At 40.7% G+C, this 22838-nt stretch overlaps 1 protein-coding gene across 1 annotated transcript; it reads right to left on the bottom strand.

Moving 5' to 3' along the window:
- Positions 1–1292: 1292 nt before the first annotated feature.
- Positions 1293–22624, bottom strand: crebrf (creb3 regulatory factor). The gene is made up of 11 exons (XM_044041707.1): positions 22481–22624; positions 13550–13587; positions 13350–13432; positions 12104–12229; positions 10259–10434; positions 8354–9531; positions 8030–8227; positions 7630–7819; positions 7459–7532; positions 7106–7225; positions 1293–6060 (listed from the first exon to the last, which is right to left on the bottom strand). Exons 3-11 carry the CDS (start codon positions 13356–13358, stop codon positions 5942–5944), a joined length of 2190 nt encoding a protein of 729 aa, XP_043897642.1. The 5' UTR covers positions 13359–13432; positions 13550–13587; positions 22481–22624; the 3' UTR covers positions 1293–5941.
- Positions 22625–22838: the final 214 nt, after the last annotated feature.

Genomic DNA, 22838 nt, shown 5'->3' with positions numbered 1-22838 from the left:
ACCAGATTCTCTTAGTTCTGTGCAGGAACTTGGCATTAAAAACATTCAAATAAATAAAACCAATCCAAAGGCATCTTTTGTCACAGAGTACACTTCTGTATATGCATCTAATTGACAGACGCTGTTAATTAGCAGGTGTTTTGTTGTTGTTGTTGTTGTTTTAGGGCAACAAACGTCTTTGAATAGGATTTGAAATGTCTCGGAGAAAAATAAAAGTTGAAGCCAGACTCTGAGATTCGACGGTAAAGCCAGTAATGAGGTCATTTATAACGATGGTTTTTTCCCCAAAAACCCAGATTACGAAGAATATTTGGTAAAAGTGATGTTACAGATATAGAATTTGTAGAACGCAAAGTTTACGGGTAAACATAAGAGTAAACATTATCAGAACTTTTTTCCACTGTAAACAGCCGCTAACAGTTTATTTTCTGCCGTTAAACTAAAGCAAACGGGCTAAAAAGTGCTAAAGTGGACTCCAAAAACCATAATGTATAATGATTTTAATCCTTTGTCACTTTTATTTGAATGACCTAATTGAACGTATACAATCTAAAACACTGCATAAAACCAGAAAACCACGTGTTACCAAATTTTTCCTCTTGAGGTTGGAAGTTAACATTTTAGGTGATAAAAGTAATGTCCTAAAGCAACAGACTACAGATATATTATATACATTATATATACTGAATTATTGTCGCAGTTATGAGTTATAAGACCCTCCATTGTTTCTGTGCAGTGACATCAAATCCAGGAGTCTGGCTTTTACAAAAGAAAGAATGGTACAATTAACAGAAATGATCATACAAGTCAATAATACAGAACGCATCAGTCTGTGGTTGTTCAGAGTGAATCTGCCTCTGATTGACCCGACATGCCATTAATTGACAGAATCAATGAAAGTGATTGAGAGAGTTTGTCTGGTCTGATGACAATAATCAGCGGTTTTGTGACAGGTGCTAATTTCACTCGTGAATCTTTGATAGAAAAACAAACCAAACACAAAAAAACCCAAAACAATCAGCACCACGTGAGAGACAACACCAGCTGCATCTCAGCCGAGAGTCCAAAAAACTGTGGGATTCGGAGAAGAACAGAGAATGTGTTTTAATTCTTGTGACAAATCCGTTGGCCGTTTTTTTTTTTTTCTTTTCTTTTTTTAAACTTTGTGTAGAGATCATTGCACCATAGTGATTGACATTGACAATTCATAACACGCACACACACACGTACAATATTTTGTACAGAGTAAAGAATGGCGACAATAACTGGAATATAAATATATTTTCTTTTGATTTTCTATGTCGTCACATACAGTATGTCAGATAGAAGAACGATATTACCCTGATTTGCTGAAGAAGAGCTTTATGGATCCACTTAGCTTGTATTGGACAAGAGTAGCACAATGTTACACACTCTATTAGCTTAATAGTTGACTGAATAGGATTTATCAGAAATCAAAAAAAAAAAAAGAATAAGGAATAGTTTTACTGGCGTGGATTTTCACTCATTTCCTTGACGGTTTAAAAATGCCACAGAGTCTCCTGGTTTGAATGTAAAGTTGCACAGCTTGCGCCTCTCATTCTAAATGTAAAAACCTGTGAGGACTCTCTCTTGAACCAGCCTCGTGATCGGCAGCAAAACACACGCGACGCATTTCTCTGCCGGCCGTCAGCCAGTGGCCCTTTGACCGCTGCTGACCCGCGACCAGACCGGGGCAAAACCGCAGCTGAAAAAAAGAGGCGTCCAAATGCTGTCCCGAAGGAAACGACTGGGCACGACGAGCTCAAGCTTTTGAAGCCGTTTTTTTCAGGTACGTTTTGCCACGTCTGCTACTTCAATCAAGGTTGTTTTGAGCGAATCAGGCTGAATGGATTTGTTGTTGTTGTTGTTGTTGTTGTTGTTGTTGTCCGTATATTGGTAGAACAATATCATAAACCTCAGGCGCACACCCTGGGACGCTGAATTGTCTGCCACGTTATTGTTTTTGTTTGTGAAGTTATTTAAGAAGGCAATAAGTGTCCGGATTGAGTCTTCATTTGTAATTGGCTTGCCATACAGTACAGTGATATAGTAACTTCCCCCGAGGCGGCCAGGAAGATCTTTTCAAACAAGCTCTTCCTGGCCGTCCCAGGCTAAAACCCCCTCCTCATTAAGTCACAAGTAGAAATCAGTTTACAAATGATAACAATATAGCTCTCTGGAGAAATGTGTCTACACTGTACATCACCCTGAAGAGGAAGCCAAAGCAGAATCAGTTTTTCCATAGGAAACCTCTACTGAAGGCAAATGGATCATGACGCCAAGGGGCTCAGCATCAGGATCAATGTAGGGGCCCTGGAATCAAAACCCTAATTTTTTTTTAAGACCACAAACACACACTGTCCACACCGTCCCTGACCAGGACACAGATCTATCGTCTCTCAAAGCCTGAAGCAATGATTCGCTCTCATGTATCACCTGGCATCACTACAACACTCCAGAAACACGGAGATCCAACCCTTGTCAGGACATACCACTCTACACCTTGTTCTCGCTAGTCTATAGACCTAGCCGGTTCAGGTAATAGACCAATCCTAGCAAGTAGTCATCAAGTACACTTGCAGCATTCACACCAGGCCTTTTAGCAGCAAATGGAAGAAAAAAAATGCTTCTTTTTTTTCTTTCTTTTTTTCTCTTTTTGGACAAAGTGCTTTTGTTTTCAAACATAGAAGATATAGTATTCTATACATATATCTAACATTTATAAGATACATATTAACTTATAGTGTATTTACAAAAATGAATCACTACTAGGAAAATAGCTATGGACGGCAGGGGAGAGCAAGTCATTAGGCTACAACTAGACTAAAGAAGTCAAATAAGAATGATGGATACTCGTTGTTCTCCTTTCAGAAAAAAGCACCATTTCTCCCTTTTTAGACAAAATGGAAAACAGTAAAAATATATATATACTTTATATACTGTATGTAGCACTCGTCGTTATTCAATCACATGGTACACAAAGACCACAGCTCTGCACCACCATCATCATTATGCGAAGGAGCACTTCACACTAACCTGAATTCAGCATCAATAAAGTGTTTTTTATGACATTTGCCCACTACATGCGTGAATTCAGGCCCGAATTCTGAAATTCCTGGGAATGGCAGAGTTTCCTCTGAGCAGGCAGCAGAGAGGGACGCATACACAGGCAACATGCATTGTTAAAGGTTGGACGCGCTGCCATTTGGTGGCCCGAACTTTGTAACGCTGTGTGTTTTTAGTGAGCAACAATTGCTGTGGACCAGGCAGATTAAGATGAGCAGGGGAACCTCTGAGGAAGTGATGCCAATCCCAGGAAATGCAGAATTCAACCCGCTTCACGGTTAAAGAAGGAATATGTGTGAAAACCGGGAGGACAAAAAAAAGGCAACGCATAGTGCTGAATCTAGATCAGTCTACGACGGAATCGAGTGGCTTTGGCTTTCTTACAGCGTCTATGACAACACCGCGGCTGGTTCCTCATCAGCCCTCTCATCTCCACGTCCCTATCTGTGCTAAAGACAGCCTGTTGTCATTCTCTTACAGACTCGACTTTAGACATACGACTGTGTTGCATTTTGTCTGGAATAAATTCTCTGTAACCCACAACTCCTTCCCTCCATTTGGAGAATCCGACCAGCAAATACTTCCAAACCATCAGGAAAAGCGAGCAGGCGGCTATAATACAAAAATATAACAATAACTTTTTTTTTTTCTTTTTTTTTTGGTTTTCCGATTTTTCCTCTAATTTTCTGAATGCAAGGAGAAGCTATATAAATGTTTCATGCTTAAAATTAATCTTGAAAAGTGGCATTTCACCTTTGATAGAGATATATCACTGATGTTTTTCTTATATACAGTACTTAAAAAGACAATTCAGATAATATTTTGTGGATGAACTAGACCTCGTCTACGTACAGACTTCTACACAGGAACAAAACATTTTGGTTACTGTTGATGACACTTTGACAAACAAGCAAAAAAAAAAAAAGGAAACATAGCTTATCTACGAGTGCTCTCGTTTTTTGTCCTAAATAAGAGCGTTAACACAATTAGCATGTGGATAGAGGAATCAGTTCGGGAATGAAGTGCTTCATCAGCAACTAATTAACTGGAGAACCCCACAGATGGAGTAAAATTTTAGATAAAAATAAAAAGTAATAATAATGAATGTTCCTTTTCTGTACAGAATTGGACCCAAACTAATTTCACAGTTCTATGAAGTTCCCTGACCCTCCCACATTTCTTACATTCAATACGGCGTCAGGTAAGCTGTGCAAAACCTTACTTTAACTGGCTGGTCGCCGTTTTTTCGTTGCATGTGTCTTTGGTACAAAAAACAATCAAAATATAGTGTGCAAATATTCTTTTTTTGTAACTCTTAAACGAAAATATCAGGTAAACCCCTAACCCTTACCCTCAAAGACAAAAGTACCAAAAACCACAAGTAATCTATTGCAGAGCCCTCCTATATACACAGACTCTGTGGCATCACGCAACGAGAGCTTCCACTTGTTTTTATGTACATTCAGAATATCTTTAAACAACTGAAATACACACTAAACCCCGACAGGTGTCTCCCTCCTCACATTCACTAACAATCACCCTCAGTGTAAAGTAGTCCTCTCCTCAAAATGGAACCTCAAGGAGTTCTGTCCAATCACCTCTCCTTGTTCAGTCCCTCTCACATCCTCACTCACACTCACAGAAACACACACATACATACATAAAAAAGGCACAATGAATAGAACTTTGATCAAACACTAGTATGAACACACCAAACTGTTAGCCTGGTCACCTCTACTGTACAAAAAAAAGGGGAGCCGGTGCTGCTTTTCACTGGGAGACACCTCTATGTACATGTGTGTGTGTGAGACTGTTGGAGGAGATGGATCACTGTTCGTGTCTTCTTCATCACCACCATGATCTTCCTCACAGTCCACTCCCAGTCCCAGTCCCAGTCCCAGTCCAGTCATAACCAGCACAAGGCCAAAATAAGCACCAAACTACATGTGCTTCCTCTCCACATGGTCAACAACTGAGTCACCAACTCAGCAGGATGCCACATACTGTAGTTTCTCATTTTTAACTTTCAGCTTCAGCAAGTGCTTTTTGTTGTCCTTGTTTTGTTTGTGGCATTAATTTGTGAGGAGATAACGCCCACATTTCAACAAGCGGATTGGCAAACAGGGGATGGCAGGAACATATTTAGGCCTTCAATACAAAATATTTCCTGCCACCCCATAAGGCCTCAGAACATGCAGAATCTTTTTTTTCCCTCTGCAGCTGTCTTTGCAACCAAAGCTTTTTTTTTTTTTTCTTTTCTTTTTCTCAGTGAAGTGCTTTAATCGGTGGGTCAATTTTGAACATCCCACGTTTCGCTTTCGTTGCCATGTGAAGTGAAGCTCTTCGAGGAAATGATACCCGGAACCTTTTTCAACCTTTGATGGTGTAACAGCTCATCCTCCATCATCAGTATTCCAGTGGTTGCACTCGTGTGACTGTCTCTGTCTCAGCCCTGGAAGTGAACCTCCGACTCAACCAACCCAACGCAATGCTATGTTAAACACATCTAAGAATCACCAGTGGATTTAGGACGTGCTATTAGCTATACACCCGACCATTGTTTGCTTTGAGAGGCGCGTTTCCCAACAGATGCTAATGATGGGTTGGGGAAACGGTGACGGGCCGACTCTGCATGCAGAATGCAGAGGCAGGAAGCTACGTTGTATGGGCCATACAGGTGCATGGCTGTTAACAAGCACACATACATACACACAACATGTGGTATGTGTGTTTGTGTGACTAAGAATGTGTACATGTGTGCGGGGTTGGAGGGGCATGCAGAGGGGAGCATAGTTACAATGGGACAGCACGGTGGTAATATTGAGTCCACTCCTCTCGGTGGACAGCGGCTTGTCTAGATTTTGGAAGTGGGCACTCGCAGTCCCACAAGTCCTCCAGTGGGGTCGCCGCTTCCTGTGTTCTCCAAGATCTTGTTGACAAAGTCTGACGTCTCCCCAGCAACAGGTGATGCCACTTCACACAGAGACACATAAGCATACAGTCAGACAGGAAGGACAAAATATTTTTTTTAAAAGAAGAGAGAACATTTCTGAGAATTCTGACTTTAATCTCAGAAGTCAGTGGGTTTCCAAAGGGTTTTTACATTTGGCCCCAATCTGTACATGTTTAGCTCGTGTGAAGTGTCTGAATTTCAAGTGCAAAGATGATGAACTTCATGTCTGGAATAAGTCTGGAAAAATTAAACCAGTCATTCCCAGAGACTGGGCTGCCAAATAAAAGGCACACATTTGCATACATTTTCCTTAATTCTATGTGCGAGCAATACTATTAATTAGCACAACTGTACCATGTGCTTCTATGTTGACCTATGTCCATGTTTGTTGTATTATTTTCTCATTGTTTTTGTTGTGTACTGTAATCTGCAAAACTAATTTGGGGAAAATTAAGCTCTGAACTCAATCTGAATTGATTTTATTCGGTATGTAACTGTTCTCTTTCAACATTTGTTTCCTTGTCACAACTTTGCTCATGTTTCAGAGAACCTGGGCTAAATCCTTCCTAAAGTTCTCTTTTAACATTCATTTCACATCACTCCTATTTTAGCAAACTGGGGTTTATTTTAAGCTAAAGTTCGCTGCTATCTCACTTCACTAGTATAGCTGTTGTGCTTCAGACATCCCTCAATTAATCGTGATGTAAAATGCATCACTCTGTGTCTCCACAGACACAAAAACAAAACACTGTTATACTGACACAGGGAGTCGTATGAAGCATAGATACTTCAAGCCTTGAATCTAACATACTTTTAGGTTAAAATGTAGGCAACTGAACTGAACTTAACTGGCTTTACTAAGCATTTGTTATCTTTACAAAGTGGGTCATCATATAAAATACTTTGGAAACACTGTTTCTTTTTTTTTAATCATGATGGCCTTCAAGAAAGAAACTTCAAGCCCGTTGCCACCGTTTTGTATAACAATGACCTGCATTAAAAATAATCTGCACAGACATAATCATATGAACTTTACTCAGTAGGGCTACTTTTTTTAATCCTCACCAAGTGTCTCCTGGATGAGCCGCTCCAGAGTGTCAGTCATGTTGGTCGGCCGGGGAGTAGAGTCCTCAACTCGTGCCACAATCTCCTCCTTGATAGTATTGATCACAAAGAGCAGCCGATCTACAAGGACATACAGGAAGATGTTAGAGCTCAGATTACCATGGGCACAAAACATCTAATACTGACATACTGTTATTAAGACTTCAATAAAATTGTAATAGTGTTGACAGTATTTGTTTGACATAAGAGTGCTGTAATTATGGTAAAATTACCTGATGATGATTGACATAACTAAGATGTTTTTAGAGGCTGATGAACTTGGTATAAATACAGAAACAGGCGTAGTAACATACCGTATTCTGTACTGAGTCCCCAGAGTTTCACCTTGTTGGCTTCATACTGGGCTTTCTTTTTCAAACGACAAGCTCTGCAGAAACACATCAGATTGTTGGCAGCGCGAAATGTGACACACTGCTCTCGTATCAGCATCTCGACTTCAACTACTGCATTTGTGCACATTTTACCTGGATGCCAGCTTGTTCTTCTCCTTGCGGGAGCGCGGCCGTGCAGTCAGCGGCAGCTCGCTCACCGGCGTCAAGTCGCTGATCACCTTGTTCAGTTTGCGGAGCTCGGTGCCGATCTGCAGCAACTTTCGCGGATTGGGAGTCAGGTCTTCCACATCTGTGCGACGCGACTTTTTCAACATGTACTTTCCTTCGTGGTGAAAAGAAGAAGGAGGAAAGAAGGAAAAAGTTTGTGTAGTCATCTGCATGTGGAGTACTGACACAGCAAACGGGATGAAACCTGTTGTGGCTGCTACTGTAAAAAATCCAAACCATAACTTCACAAGAATGTATTTTAAACCCTCTAGAAAAAGACATATACATATAGTAGAAGTGTCTGTATGTGTATATGTATGTATACCATGGAGAGGCCCATTCTTCTGGTACAGGTTACTAGGCAGCGTGTGTCTGTCCCACTCAGACGGCTTTAGCATACGTTCCTGTTTGGAGGGGGTGAGCTGTTCGCTGTACTCCCAAAAGTAGCGACGCTTGCCTCTTTTCCGGGTGGAGACTCCTGCTGTCAGGCCTTTAATGTCTTCCATCAGCTCCATGTCACAGCCTGAGAGAGGTGAGAGAAAAAGAGACGAGAACTTAAGAATATGTAGGTAAATTAAGGAAAACAGAGAGCAATAATTCAGTTTGACAGTGATATGTTACACATTAACCAGACTTTAATTAAGGATACCTGGTTCAGAAAAGGCATCACTCATGTCGTCGTCCTTGTCTGCTTCATAGTCATCATCCTCCTCCTCCTCCTCCTCCTCCTCTTCATTCTCAGAAAGCTCATGCTCACTGCCAAATCCTTCATCGTGGTCTTCGTCGTCTAGTTCCAGTCCATCAGCTTCCTCCTCCTCATCTGCCTCTTCCTCATCCTCCTCTTCCTCATCCTCGTCCAGCTGGGCATGGGTTCTGCCGGCCTGTTGGCTGCGGGTCAGGAACAGCGAGTAGTTGTGTTCCTCCTCCTTGCTTTTCTCCACAGCGCCCTCGACAACCAGAACACCAGGACTGCTGCTGCTGCTAGCCCCTGCCACAGTTTCACCACTACTCACCAGCCCAGAGGTGCTGCCCTCCAGGGCCTGGTTTGTCTCCACCAGTTGAGGCACAGAGGAGGACCAGCCAACAGGCATCTCTCTCCTTCCTGTCCCCTCTGCCCTCCTCTCAAAGCTTGTCAGGGTGCCAGAGCCACCGGCTGCAGCACCAGGGAATCCCACTAATGTAGCACACGCTGAAGTGGAAGCTTTTTCGTCTTGGGGCTGGGAGAGAGGTAGAGGTGGAACTGACTTTGGATCTGGCTGGATGGGAAGGTTTGGCTGAGCCTTTTGCACGGCACTCACACGAACTTTAGCTTTCCGAACAAAGTCAGAACCATGGGATGATGGAGCGAGCATCTTGGTTCCTCGCACTGGGGTCTTGCTTTGAGCCTGGCTGTGGTTCTGGGTGAGACTTAGATGGTTCTGGTTCTTAGCCACAGTTTCAGTGCTGGAGGGCACAGGCCTGGTGGCTTTTTGGGAGCCTTCAGGGAAGTCTGGGAGAAGACTGCGGGAGGGACGAGAACCAGATGTGGAGCTTTGGGAGGGCCGTGCAGAGCCAGGGCCAGATCCTTGGCCTGGGTGCAGGGCTCTCTTACTGTGCCAAGGAAACTGGGAGGGCTGAGTCTGAAGCTGGGGCGTGGGCAGGGTCAGGTCGGCAGCAGGGGGGTAGAGGGTCTCACACACAGGCTGAGAATCCTCACTATTGAGTTGAGCCAGGGTCGGGGTTCGACTGATCACCTCCTCATCCTGGTAGGGACTAGAAAAATCATCCAATCCAAGGAAATCCACCTCTTTAGTTCCCCAGATATCACAGCTGGCCAGCCGTGTGTATCTGTAGGCACACAGTGGAAACTTTACTTTACTCATGTATATACAAAGTGTATAGAGAAACAAAGACAATATGTGATAATGACTGATGAGACGAAATTTCCCCGTTCCTCTTCATAACACTGTCTTATTAAAACCTGTCAATATTTTACGGGCATTTGTTGAAGCAAGTCAATGAGAATAATTGTGTGGTGGCAATTAGGTTAAAATAAAAAGTGGACATACTCGTCTTCCAGTTTGCCGGTTGAAGCTTATCAGTGTAGCTTGTCAGCACATTCACTGCTTGTAAAGATAACTCAATTTGAATGGAAGTCTATGGGAAAATAAGTCTGCTTCTCAAGTGACAATCGCTAATATCAGCTCTTCTTTAATGTTACGTTACTAACCCTACAATGTAAATTTCCCCACTGCGGGGCAAATCTATCTTATCTTACATCTACTGTTGCCACTAAAAGAAAAATAGACAATAAGGCATGGCACATAGGAGTGGAAACCAGTGTGATCGATAGCTGATATCATCCAAAAGAAGCCCAGTAGCAGGTGACTCATGATTCTCAAGGCATCAAAATGGAAGATGAGATTGTTAAGGGTGATGTTATGACTTGTTGCCACCTTACTAATTAACATCATGCAGGTTATTTAATAATTATCTATTTATAAGCGATGTCATTAAAAATGGTTGGCCAACTCTAACTCCAATAAGCTCCAGCAATTAATAAATAACCCAGTACCTGGTGAGGTCTTCCCAGTAGGAGTCCCACTGTTCAAACGCTGAGCTGCTGCACACCGTCTCAGTCTCGCCGAAACCCATGAGCTGATCCATGCTGCCCTCAACCTCCTTTCCTCCATCCCCGGCCCCCACTACACTGTCCCCACAGGGACTCTGTCGGTGGCTCATGTCCCTATCCTGGAGAGGGAAGGAAAAGATAAAGGTGAGTCAAGTGAGTTCTGGTTTAAAGATGAGAATCTTTGCTATTTAAGGTCTTACGTAATTCCTCCAGCACAAAAACTGCACAAACAAACTAACAAATCTGTGATGTTTTGGATCTGTCAGCTACCTGTCAAAATGTAACGCACTTCACCTCTCTGAGGTAAATGTGACCTGTGTTGACGTTTGTCTTTACAGGAGAGATGGGGTGGATCACATCACATCACCGATTTATTTCACACATAGTCAAAGAGTTTACAGGAGCCATCAAGCCAAGCCGCATCTGTCAGTTGTTCACGCTCGAGGGATGAAAGCTCATCCTGCATATTAAAGTGTTACTATGGAGCAGAGACGGTGAATCACTGTGGTTTAGTCTACAGCAGGCAGGAAATAAAGGTGGACACCTGCAGCTGACAGAGTGAGTGGTGACAGGTGATCTGTCTGTGTGAAGCTGCCTCACATCACCCACCTGCGACACACACACGATAAACAATTAGACACAGATCAATGATTTAAATGCCACGCTGGCAGATGGGCTGACCAGACCGCTTTCATTTATTTATTTCCATTATAATGACATATAAATTCATATAGATCGCTGCTTACTTTTATTACTACTTGACTGCAATCCACCAGAAAAGGTGAGGGTAGAATGCATGATTCAAAATACTGATTCGAGAAGAATAGTCTAAAAATGTCTTGATTTTGAAATTTACAAGCAGGTAATGGTGAATATAAATACTTCAGCAGAGTAAGCACAAGGTACTAATAACATTAAGGCATCCCAGTGAGCCAAAATGTCTTCCTTTACTCTGCATTAACTAAATTCAGTCTGTCATGCGTTCCTGTTTTAATTTAAATGATTGTAAAGGTTGTGTAAAAATCTCATCCAAGTGTTTTTTTGTAGTACATACAGTGCTTGAATGCTTCCTAATGCTGGTGTACTCTGTATCATATTACCTATTTTTTTTCCATAACAGCTGGAGATTGTCATGCTGAGCTGAGCAACTGTGACCACTCAAGTGTGTTTCCACTGCACGTCACAGGAAGGTCAAATGTGTTGTTTACCTTGATGAGGTGTGGCGTATCTCGCAAACCACATTCAGAGCCTGTCATCTGCAGCTCTGCATTGATCATCTCACTGCAATAGTTTCTGTTTGTTCTCTTCCTCCCAGCAATCCTTAAAAGTGACAGCCTCGCTTTGAAAAACAACACGACTAACTGTGATATCCCACTTTCATAACGTAAAGCAGCTTCACTCTTAAAAGTGGTTCGCCAGTGACGAGCGGTAGCAGCAACAGAAACTTCACACGCTCACTGAGGTTGACAGCAATCAGTAGAAAGAAAAGGCTGATATCTGCAAATATGAACAGGAAGTGAAATTATATAGCCTACTAAAGAGGCTTTGTTAGATGACTTACGTGTGCATGTGTGCCTGTATGCCTATAGTAGCCTGTGAAAACAAACTTTAAAGGGCTTTTTGAAGACTTGGTTTTAGGGTTTGGGTCAGGCGTTTAGTTGTGATTGCTAAAGTTAGAATAAGGGGCCAGGGAATGCAATGTCTATGAGTGTTCTCATTCAGAATTCTGTACAAGAATGTGTGTGTGTGAGTGCGTGTGTGTGTGCATTTGTGCGTGCAGTCACTCACCAGTTCGTACATGAAGTCTGGGTCAGAGCTGGTGGCAAGTAGCTCAGTGCTGGTCAAAGCCTGGTCAGCAAATGAGTAGTTCTGAAAGGCGTCCCCAAAGGGAGGCTCCATCCCACTGACGCTGGGCTGCAACACAACAGGAGGAAAAAGGATATTCCAAAAATGAATCAACATTGCATTACATTGTGTGTAATGAAGGCTGACTGATACTGGAATAAACATTTGTGAATTAACACATTAGTCAATGATAATTTTAGAAATACAAACAAATAACAACAAGCAATCCTGACACGAGCATTCCTGTTTTGTTACTGACGAGGACGTTTTGACGCTAAAAAAGAAACATTGCGAGCAGAGAGCAGCTGGCTACAAACGTCAGAGATGCAGAATGACACCGAACCTAAAAAGCCTCAGTTCGCCTCTCTAAAGAATCTTGACCAGAGAAGAGGAAACATTTGCCCCTTCAGCAAAGATATGTTTAAATATGAATGATTGAAAAAAAAGAGAGGGGAAGTTGACAACGGACCACAACAGACATGTCAGTGTGGATACTTTTCTCCAGGTGTGGAAACCTTGAGCCAAGGTTAGCCAACGCTCTCCCACACAAGCTCTCTTTTCCACATTTAACATAATGTTTTTATTGTCTGTTATTGTTGTCTTGTTGTCTCCTTTAACCATGTGACAATTCTAGGCTGCTGCTCTGAAGCAGACACAATTTCAATTTCAAACTTCTGCCTACTGCTAAAACGGGATCATTAACCAAATGGGTTCAACGTGTATAAAAAATATTAGGCATAAGTGCAACTTCTTTCATTTCCACATTTTGTCAAATCTGGCAACCTACTGGATCCACGCTCAAGCAATGTTGATGTGATTACAGGGACAGTTTTAAACACTAAAGCGCGATCGCTGCTGTACATATTCTACATATTATATCACCTTCAATTGTAGTTTTCAATCAGTTTATTGACAGAAGACAACAAACACGTTAAACATGATTTAACAAATCTGAGGCAAAACTTTCACAGCAATAATGTGTTAAGTCTCAAATTGTGTTATAGTGTGTGAACATTATATGTACTGAAACTGGGTTAAATTATTAACCAGACCTATTAATATTACAATAATATTTTTTGTTGATTTTGCAAGTTTTCAACAGCTGGAAATAATCAAACATTCAGGCATTTGCAGCAGCCAAACACCCGTTTGTCAATAACAGCCTCCCTCCATCTGTCGTCCTTCTTACCTGAGGCATTGCCAGGCACAGCTTAGAGCTCCAGCGGGGGGAACCTCTGGGTCTCCTGTCCAGTCCCAGTGGCGTGACTCTGTCTGATCAGCACAGTAAATTACTGCTGAGTGTGACGATCGCGGTGAGTTGGTGGATGCAGCCTCTGAGGCTGGAAGGGGGATGGGGGTGGGGAGAGGGAGTCAGTAACTGGGCTCTACCTGGTCTGGTCTGCTGTGGCTCTCTCTGTGCTGTAGGTCTGTGGCGAAAACATAGACAGACAGAGAGAACAGATCTATTAAAATCAAGCGGAAAGGAAACAAAGTGACAAGCCACCAAAAATGTGCAGAGACAATTTAACCACAGCCACAGAGTTTGTTTGTTAGTCTGCACGAAACCTTAAGATGTGGAACTGATTGATGATAACATTCTTTCAAACAAAACAAAGAAAAGGTCTGTGACGTGTAATCAAAATAAGGACACAATCGTGAAAAATCAATATAGTAACTGTGAAATCATCTGAATCCATTAACCAATGAACAGAAATGTAATACATGATTGTAATTTTGTTTTTAAATAAAAATAAAATGCTCACTGGTATTTCTATGAATGCCTAGTGACATCTTTAGGATTTGGACTGTAGGATATACGTGAAAGACTAGTTAAAAACAGACAAAATAAAATAAAACAAACACCAAAATATTAATTTGTTTTCAGAGATAAAACACAAAAGAGATGCAAACTTACACTGGACTTTAAATAACTTTTTACAGATCAATCTGGATTACTAAATCCCCACACACTTTTGAGTTTTAACGCATTATTGATACCTTGAATGTATCAGGTTATTTCACCAATTACACAAAAATTGTATTGAAAACAAAATTAAGATTTATAAACAAGAAAAAACTGGAAAATGTGAGAAAAGTTGAGAACTATTCCTTTATTATTCCTTCTCCACTGCTTGTATTATAATAAGCAGCTAGACAAATAAATGTTTTAAGTGTAGTGCTGCAACTAATCAATTATTTTCATAACTGATCATTCGATTATTTCCTTGATTAACCAAGGAGTTGTTAGGCTCACAAGATGTCAGAAAATGTTGATGGATGTTTCCCAAAACTAGAAATGATGATGTTCTAAGATCCACAAACCAAAATGATCAGGTTTTAATGACTTGCTTTTCATACAGAGAAAATAAACCGGAAAATATTCCCAATTAATCAGTGGGAAAATTAGCTTGTTTTAATTGTACATTAAACTAAAGCAGTTAATCAAATAGGAAAATGTAATAATCAATTAATCATTGCAGTCCTAAATTAGAAAAAGCACTCAGTAAGCTCAAACCTCAAATGCACCGTTCTATTAACAAAGGAGATCGGTAAAGGAATCACAAGATCATCAACAAAATCGAATCATTTCTTCCTTGGGCCATGACCTACTCCCACATTTTCATCAAAATATGTTCTTGACTGTTTTGAGTTGTGCTGCTCACAAACAGACAAACCAACACTGAAGACGTGCACTATTTCACACTGAAGCAAACTCATCACTGCCCTCTATTCACTGAAATGGGGAGTGAATTCACTTATGGACTCCAGACTGAGTTTTATTAGAATTGGCCTTTTTTCCATATGACAACAGTCAGGCCTTTTGGCACAGGAATAGCCCTTCTATCTTTCAAGGAACACAACATGTAAAACAGTGACACGGTGCTGCCAGGAAACCCTGGACTGCTGCCTCCAGGGTCCAGGCCTCCCTGTGTTTACTGATAACTGCTGGATGAGAGGCTGGATCTGAAAACAGCTTTTCACTAAAGCACTAAAGCAGTTTTCCATCCCGGACAAAACCAACACTTTGCACAAACTAGCTCATGCCACAAAAAGTCAAAAGCCCAAATTCTGACTAATGAAATCCCAGGAAAGAACTGAGTCATCATTTTAAATCGTTTTTTTTTTTCCCGAAGAAAAAAAGAAGAAAAAAAAAACACAGGACAAGCTGCAGCTTTACACTTGCCAAATTGTCCCAGTAGCCACTCATAGTAATACATCAAAAATAATCCCCTGCAGCCCAAGATGCATTTTTGCCATAGATGTGTCTAAGAATTTTCACGACACTGGGAGCAAATTATTACTTCTACTGAACTATTCTGATTGTATTCTGAGTCAGTGAGTGTTTTCAGACTGGGTCATACATGTTCATACATGAGTGCAGTTGAGAGCTTTTGAATCAATGATCACAAAATAAAAATCCAAAAGATGCAGATTTAATCACTTTTATGTGTAAATGTATGTATTTACATGACACATTGAAATGTAATGATGTGTCCACTCACTCTCTAACATACATCACTAGAAAGTCCATTAACAGACTTTCACAAACTCTGATGCATTTCTTTCATTTCTTTTCTCATAATTTTCAACATGTTTACATTCTTGCTCGTCTCACACCACCTACAAACTGCACCACAACCATTGGTCCCCCTCTGCTTTTGCATAGCAAACAAATGAGAATCTACATGGAGACATGATGACCCTGGCAGCCAACATCTGACACACATACACACACACACACCAGTACCACTCCTCCACAAGGCTGGAGGACAACATCACTTCCCCTCTATGCTTGCTGACTGACTGAACTGAACTCTTCACCCCTGAGATCTGTCCTCGTCTATTTATTCATTTTACAAGGGAACAGGAAGTGACAGAGAAAACGTATGGCCACATTTACAAATGCAACACCTCTACAAACACCATGGCACATGCTAACGCACAAGTTTAGGCACATTAAGATTCATGCAAACACATGACCATGGGTAAATTTAGAAACTCGACCTTGCAGACATACAAAGTGAGATTATCATCGTATCTCAGTGCATGTACTTCCTTCCTGGGCAGCTGTGTCTGGATTCATTTGGTGGCAAAAGTAGAATGTGGAAACATATGGCCTGAACACAACAAAAACAAAAGCATTAATCTAGACTATGTGCTATATTAAGTGAGGAACAGAACAGCGTTCACAACCACGGAGCGAACATGCAGAAACCGAGTCACTGAAATTCTCACCTCTCCAGTCAAAAGCTGCACTAAATTTCTCCCAGGAGCTGAGTCGGCTCGATAGCTGACACAGGCTGTGATGTAGAACCAGGTATTTATGACCGAGCATGACAGGGCCCAAAAAAATCCGAGCTGCATTTCTTTCTCATGGTTTGATCAAACATACAGTAGTTCAGAGACGCAAGAATTAGATCTTTTCTATTAGCTAATTTTGAGGGATTAAGCTCAAATCAGCGGGAATGTGTTAAATCAGCATTCACTCCCGGATCAAATCACTCAGCAATACATGAGGCTTTTGATTATTGTTGGGGCTAGGTGTTGTTGTATAGCTCCTCCTGTTGGGGGACATACAATTTCAGCTTTCTTTGATAACCGCAATCAACACGGACAGTTAAAGGAATTAGTGACTTCTGATGGTGAGACTGCAGATTCAAATAAATAAACTATAGTGGCTTTTACATACCAGAGAGGATGTTTGTGGGACAAGCTTCCACTTCAAAATGTGAAATGCACTCTCTGGTGGGTTTGTCTATTCAGCTGTTGTCGAAACATGGTGGAGTTAAATGGTGGCCTATATAAAGGAAGGGCGTTGTCGCGACCCAATCCGTACCGGAAACCCAATTTGTTCTACACACGTGCTACTTACTTTATTTACGGGCAGTTTTCAAACAAGTAAACACACAAAAGAGGTCGTGGTAAGGATTTCTTATTTCATTGAATAGATCCACACCGTAACAGGAGGTTGCTGCACGTTCACACATGCTAAGAACAAATTGTGTTTCCTGTACAGATCGTGTAGTGACAGTTCTTGCTTACACATGAAAGGCTCACTCTGAGGCGACAAAATTTAAATAATTTTTACCAGACAATAACGGGTAGGATATTCTAACTATAGATAACATGATGACGCAGCATCAAGTTTACATGCGTCTGAGTCTGAAACAAGAAACGGCTTCTGTTTTTCCAGCTCAGGTAATAAAACACTCTCCTCACTCTCAGTAATTTGATTGACTTTTTTTAATAGGCTGTCATGATGCACTGTGGATACATCACTCTCTACGGCAGCAGCTCAAATGTTAGACACATAATCTGTCTTCTAATGGAGTTTTGTCTTTTACAAAAAGATCTTTTGGTTTTTTTATAGCCTCCACTGACTAACATGTGGGGTCACAATGCAATCGGTTCACAAAAATATGATTTCCTGTGTGGATGACAGATTCACACATGCAGTTAACAGGTTCTTCCACCAGCTCAATGTCTGTGTAACAAAGTTGAGCACCACTTCACAGTATAATCTGATAGACAGAGAGTATTGTAATAGAAAATAAAATTTACGGGGGAGAGAAAAATAAAATTCACACATTCTACAAATGCATAAACGGTATTAATACAACATTTATAAAATGAAATTGTATTTGTATAGCACCGATTGATAACATACATTATCTCAAGGCACTTCACATGGTAAGGTCAAGACCTTACAATTATTACAGAGAAACCCAACAAGAACACAATGAGCATGTACTCAGTGGAGAGGGAGAGAAAACTCCCTTTTAAATCTCTGACAGAACCAGGGGTGTATGAACATCTGCCTCAGCCGGTTGGGGTAGAAGAAGGGAGAAAATAGTTGTCGGTAGCACGCCAGACTAAGTGCCGGAGTTAATTGAATCACTGCGGATAGAACAAAACTGTCATAGAAATGTCACTCTAAAAGGTAAACGTAAATCCATGGGTAAAGCAGTAATTATTAGCTATATGACAAAATGTACAGTTCAATGATTAAAAACTTGTTTTTATCTTTATCTCACGCAAAATCACGACAAATACAAGCAACAGATATATGAGGATATTTTTTGAACTGTTGACAAGAAACCTCTGCTTGTCTTCCCAGCTAAATGAAAACAGAACAGTTGTGACTGTGCTCTGTTAAAGTCACAGTTCCTCTGTCATGCAAACAGTTCACATTTGCTACCTCACAACACTGGACGTGATCCAAGTGGGACAATCACCAGTGTCTTATTTGGAAGGAAGCACCTTCTGACAGCAGTCGATACCTACAGAGATAATAAGCATGAGATGCCATATCTGTTTGTTAAAACAGAGCATGCAGGAAAATCTCTGCAAATGGCATGAAAGGTCATTAAGCCACAAATCATATATGTGAGTACAGCATGGACACAGACAAACAGACACTAAAAGCTCACTCAATGCCAAGTATGCTTACAGGTTTGTGTTATTAATTATTAATTTATATGGCTTTTTGTGCAGTAATACTGCTGGTGTGTAATAAACAGACAGAGCTACATTACACTGTTATTGATTAAATATTGACTTTCAGTTTTCTTCACCACTTGACAAAGAAAAGTGTTCATCCTAGCAAGCGGTAGCAACTTCACATCGATATTATTACAATGCTGCTGTTTGATTTGACCATTTTTAAGTGAGTTATCAGAGAAAATGTCTAAACTATGTCAGTATGTATATCATGATGTTCAACAGACTTGATGCAGCAGTTAATGAGTCATAAATAGAGGGACCAGGATGCGCTACAAGTGCAAATTCTTTCTTCTGTTCTTAGCAACTCTAGCACCAGAGTGCACAACTCATTTGCACATTTACAAAGCCCAGAATAAACCTACTGTGATTGGTTTACTGTTCTAACTTCTTAATTTCAAGAGTTTGGGCTTCTCCAATTCCTCACACTTTAGTTAACTCTGCAGCTCAGAGTCACAAGTCACAAGTGTTCAGCATTTAAGAAACAACAAGAAAATATGTCACATTAGATATAACAAAATCATTTTTTCTCAAATGTCTTGTTTTGTCCACAGAGCAAGAAAAGCTGAAAATATTCTAATTTAAGAAGCCAAAAAGTAAGAGAACTTTCATTCATTGTCTATCACTTTATCTTCCACGCGAGGATCGTGGGGAGCTGCAGTCAATCCCCGATGATCCGGGGAGAAAGGCAGGGTACACCGTGGACACAGAGACAAACAACCATTCACTCTCACACCTACAGTCAATATAGAGTGTCAAATTAACCTCGGCATGTTTTTGGACTGTACAAGGAAACCAGAGAATCCAGAAAAAAACTCACACCCACATCAGGAAAACATGAAAACTCGGACAGACCGGTTTCACAAACCCACATTTTTTTTTTGCTTTAAGGCAACAGTGTTAGCATGACAGCGTTAATTTAGTAATTCACTAATAATCGATTATTCGATTGTTGTTTCAGCCTTAGGTGGGATGCAAAGTCATTACAGTGCGGTGGTAAATGACTGTTTTCACAGTGCACATTTAAAGTTGTCAAACACAGGTGTAACTATCAAATATCCTTCACTAAGGGATTGAAGATTTTGTGAAAAACTGTTATTATAGCCACCTGTGCTTTTTCTGACAAGACAGGTCATAGCAGTGGTCAGGATGTCTGCTATTTAAAAGATACATTTATCTAAATTATTTAGGAACTATTACAAAGTCACTAAATAAATAGTGGGACTAGTTGGGTAACAATTGATTGTTATAATAATCTGATCATTTGACAATTGTTTTTTTAAATCTTATCTCTAATCTTTACAGAAATTAAATGTGAAAATGCCTATGCCAATGTCCCTGAGGATAATGGAAGATTAATACATTATTTTGTCAACCCAAATCAATAATATTTAATTGAATATAATAAATCCAATAGCAGCAGAGAAACAGAATTGTGTGGCTTCTGCTTCAATAATTAAAAATAAAAAGACATACAATTTGTGGTCGAATCATTATCATTGTGTTTGGCTAATGACTGGAGCACAGAAAGCATAATGACAACATGCATGAAAGACTTAACTGGTGATTGTAAAATTTGTAACCCATCTTGATCTCATGATTTTCTCAACATTAAGAATACAATTTGAACATAAATTTTCATGTGAAAAATTGTGTATTTAAATCAACAGTTATGTTTAAAACCGTAACGCGTAACTTTTAAACGTAAACAAACGTCCCTTACATTCAAATCAGTGTCAGATCAATTCACAGAGGGCGGATTATGCCTATCTGCTCCACATGACTCTATAATTTGTTTGATGTCAAGACAGTTGGAGGCAACAGAAACACAAAGGAGCGACAATGAAAAGTGAATCCTACTACCCAAAAAACCCAGTTGTTCAGCAGTTTGACGGGATAAACACTTATTGTTCTGCCCTAGAGCTGCTTGTACACACAAACACTCCCTCAGTCAGGTCTGATAGTTTTGCTTTGACATCGCCTATTTTCAGACAAAGGATGCAGCATACAAATAATGTTATATGTTTCTGTTCTAGTAGACCAGAGGCAGAACAATAACATCATCAAAACGCCACTAAAAGTTGCATACTGTAGCTCTAAATGCTGATTTGTTTTGTACAAACGTTGAAGCGAAAAGGGTTTATTTGAAGCAACAAAGAATAATTCAATTAAATAGGAATATATAGAATGAATTTAACCCACATGATTATATAACAGACGTGTGAAATCGACACAAATATGTTATTTAAATGTTGTTTTCTTCCCCACTGTTACAAAGCAATTGTAATGGACGAGCAGCTCTGGTAGTGACAGTGCATCTGCAGATGAAAGCACAAAGGGCTGCAGTTTCCCAGAAAGAAAAACCCTTATATAAAAGATCCACAATGCCAACACATAAAGAAAAACATGACACAGAAAGGTGTGAAAGGGTAAACAGTTAAAACCTACACATATCCATAGAAGCATCTAAAAAAAAAAAAAATCTCTTCTCCTGGAGATGCATTCAGTTGTTTTGAGGATGCACAGCTTTACAGCACAAGCAACCACATCACAATAAACACCACACTCGTGTAAACAAGCAAGTATGTGCAGTTTACAAACGACTCATAATAAACACCAATAAAGACATAAATGTCACCAGTATGTCTCCAGTCTCTGCACTCAGCACAGATCCTCAGCAAAGCATAACAAACCTCAATCTAACCCGCTGTGCCAACACCCACGTAATCTCTCCTTCCTATTGGTCCGTCGAAGACAAAGCCCCGCCCCTGCGAGCGTCTGACTGGCTGCCACAGCTGTCAATCACAGGAGAGCTGCTTTATAACAAACAGCCTTTTTCATTCTAGGTTGAGGCAGAAGATAAACAAGTTGGAGGCCTACATTGTGCCCGTGGCCTACATAGCCCCATATTTAACACATTTACAGCCAAATCTGCCACTTTACCAGCACAACCTGAATTCGTAAATTGTTAGCATTTCCGTACACAAGGAGATGCGAACTATAACGATTATGTCAAGTCAAGTTAGTGGAGGAAAAACAGTTAGAATATTAATTTAGTTTTTTAAAAATCATATTATAGAAATCATATACGACTGTGTAAATACAAATCAGGTTAGGGTGTTTTGAGTATTTGAGGTCACATGGAAAGTTCTGGCTGTGTCGAGTTTTTTTTTTTTTTCCTCCAGCAGCACTGGGTGAATGTGTTTGGGGTTGGGGGGCGTGTACCTCGAGCTGCTCTATCTGCAAAAAAGTCAGCATATGGCCTTAAATTACCACATTTACGCTCTTTTTACCAGAAATACACATCAGTAATGACCCAAAAGACATATTTGATGCGTTTTAAGCCTAATATAAAAGACACGGGGTAGTTTAAAGATACAGTCCAGAGCTAATACGCTTACATAAGAGCAGCTTTTTAAGCGAGTTAAAGGAGAAATAGCATTTATCTAATTTTTTTCCCTACTAACTGATGGTTATTTTTAATATTGACAGATTTAGCCCCAACATTTACGGACGCGATCTCAGCCTGGAGCTGTTAGCAAGCGAACACAGTGACAGAATACATATGTGTGTGTATGTAAACACAGCACACGGACGGCGTTAGCTTCAACCTCCTGTGTGTTTAAAACGCGGAACACACTGGCTGTGTTTTTCCTTTCACCCACCGCAGCTTCACCGTGAGTGAGTGAGTAAGTATGGCCTCCGTCCGTCCGCCCCCTTCCTCATCCCAGCTGAAGCCCGACACACAACAACTGGCCAAGCTGCCGTTAGCTGCGAGGCTAATCCTCCACAAATACACACCAAACCGCAGCCACTCACATCAAGGAAAGTCCCCTCACGCGCCTCTCCTCGCCCGGGACCTCTGTGTGCTCTCGAGTTGGAGGTAATAAGGCCCACTTTTCAATGGAGTCTACACGCTGCCGCAGCTCTATCGGGTTTGTTTTGTTTTTCTTCTTCCTGACGGGTTCCTGGAAGGCGCGTGACTGCCAGACCACGTGGTCCGCCACTGAGCCAATAGGAGCAAGAGGCTCGATGAAAACACTCAACATTTCACCATTACGCTCAGTGATAATAATACAATCTCATAATCATAATAATAATACTGTTCATATAACAATATTTTGCACACTTTCATATCAGCACATTATGTCCATGTTTTATAACCAAATATTACAAA

The sequence above is a fragment of the Solea senegalensis genome, linkage group LG13, assembly GCF_019176455.1.
Source record: "Solea senegalensis isolate Sse05_10M linkage group LG13, IFAPA_SoseM_1, whole genome shotgun sequence".
In the NCBI taxonomy this organism is placed as follows: Eukaryota; Metazoa; Chordata; class Actinopteri; order Pleuronectiformes; family Soleidae; genus Solea; species Solea senegalensis.
Note: the sequence above shows the minus strand (reverse complement) of the source record. Positions and strands in the feature narration are given on the sequence as shown.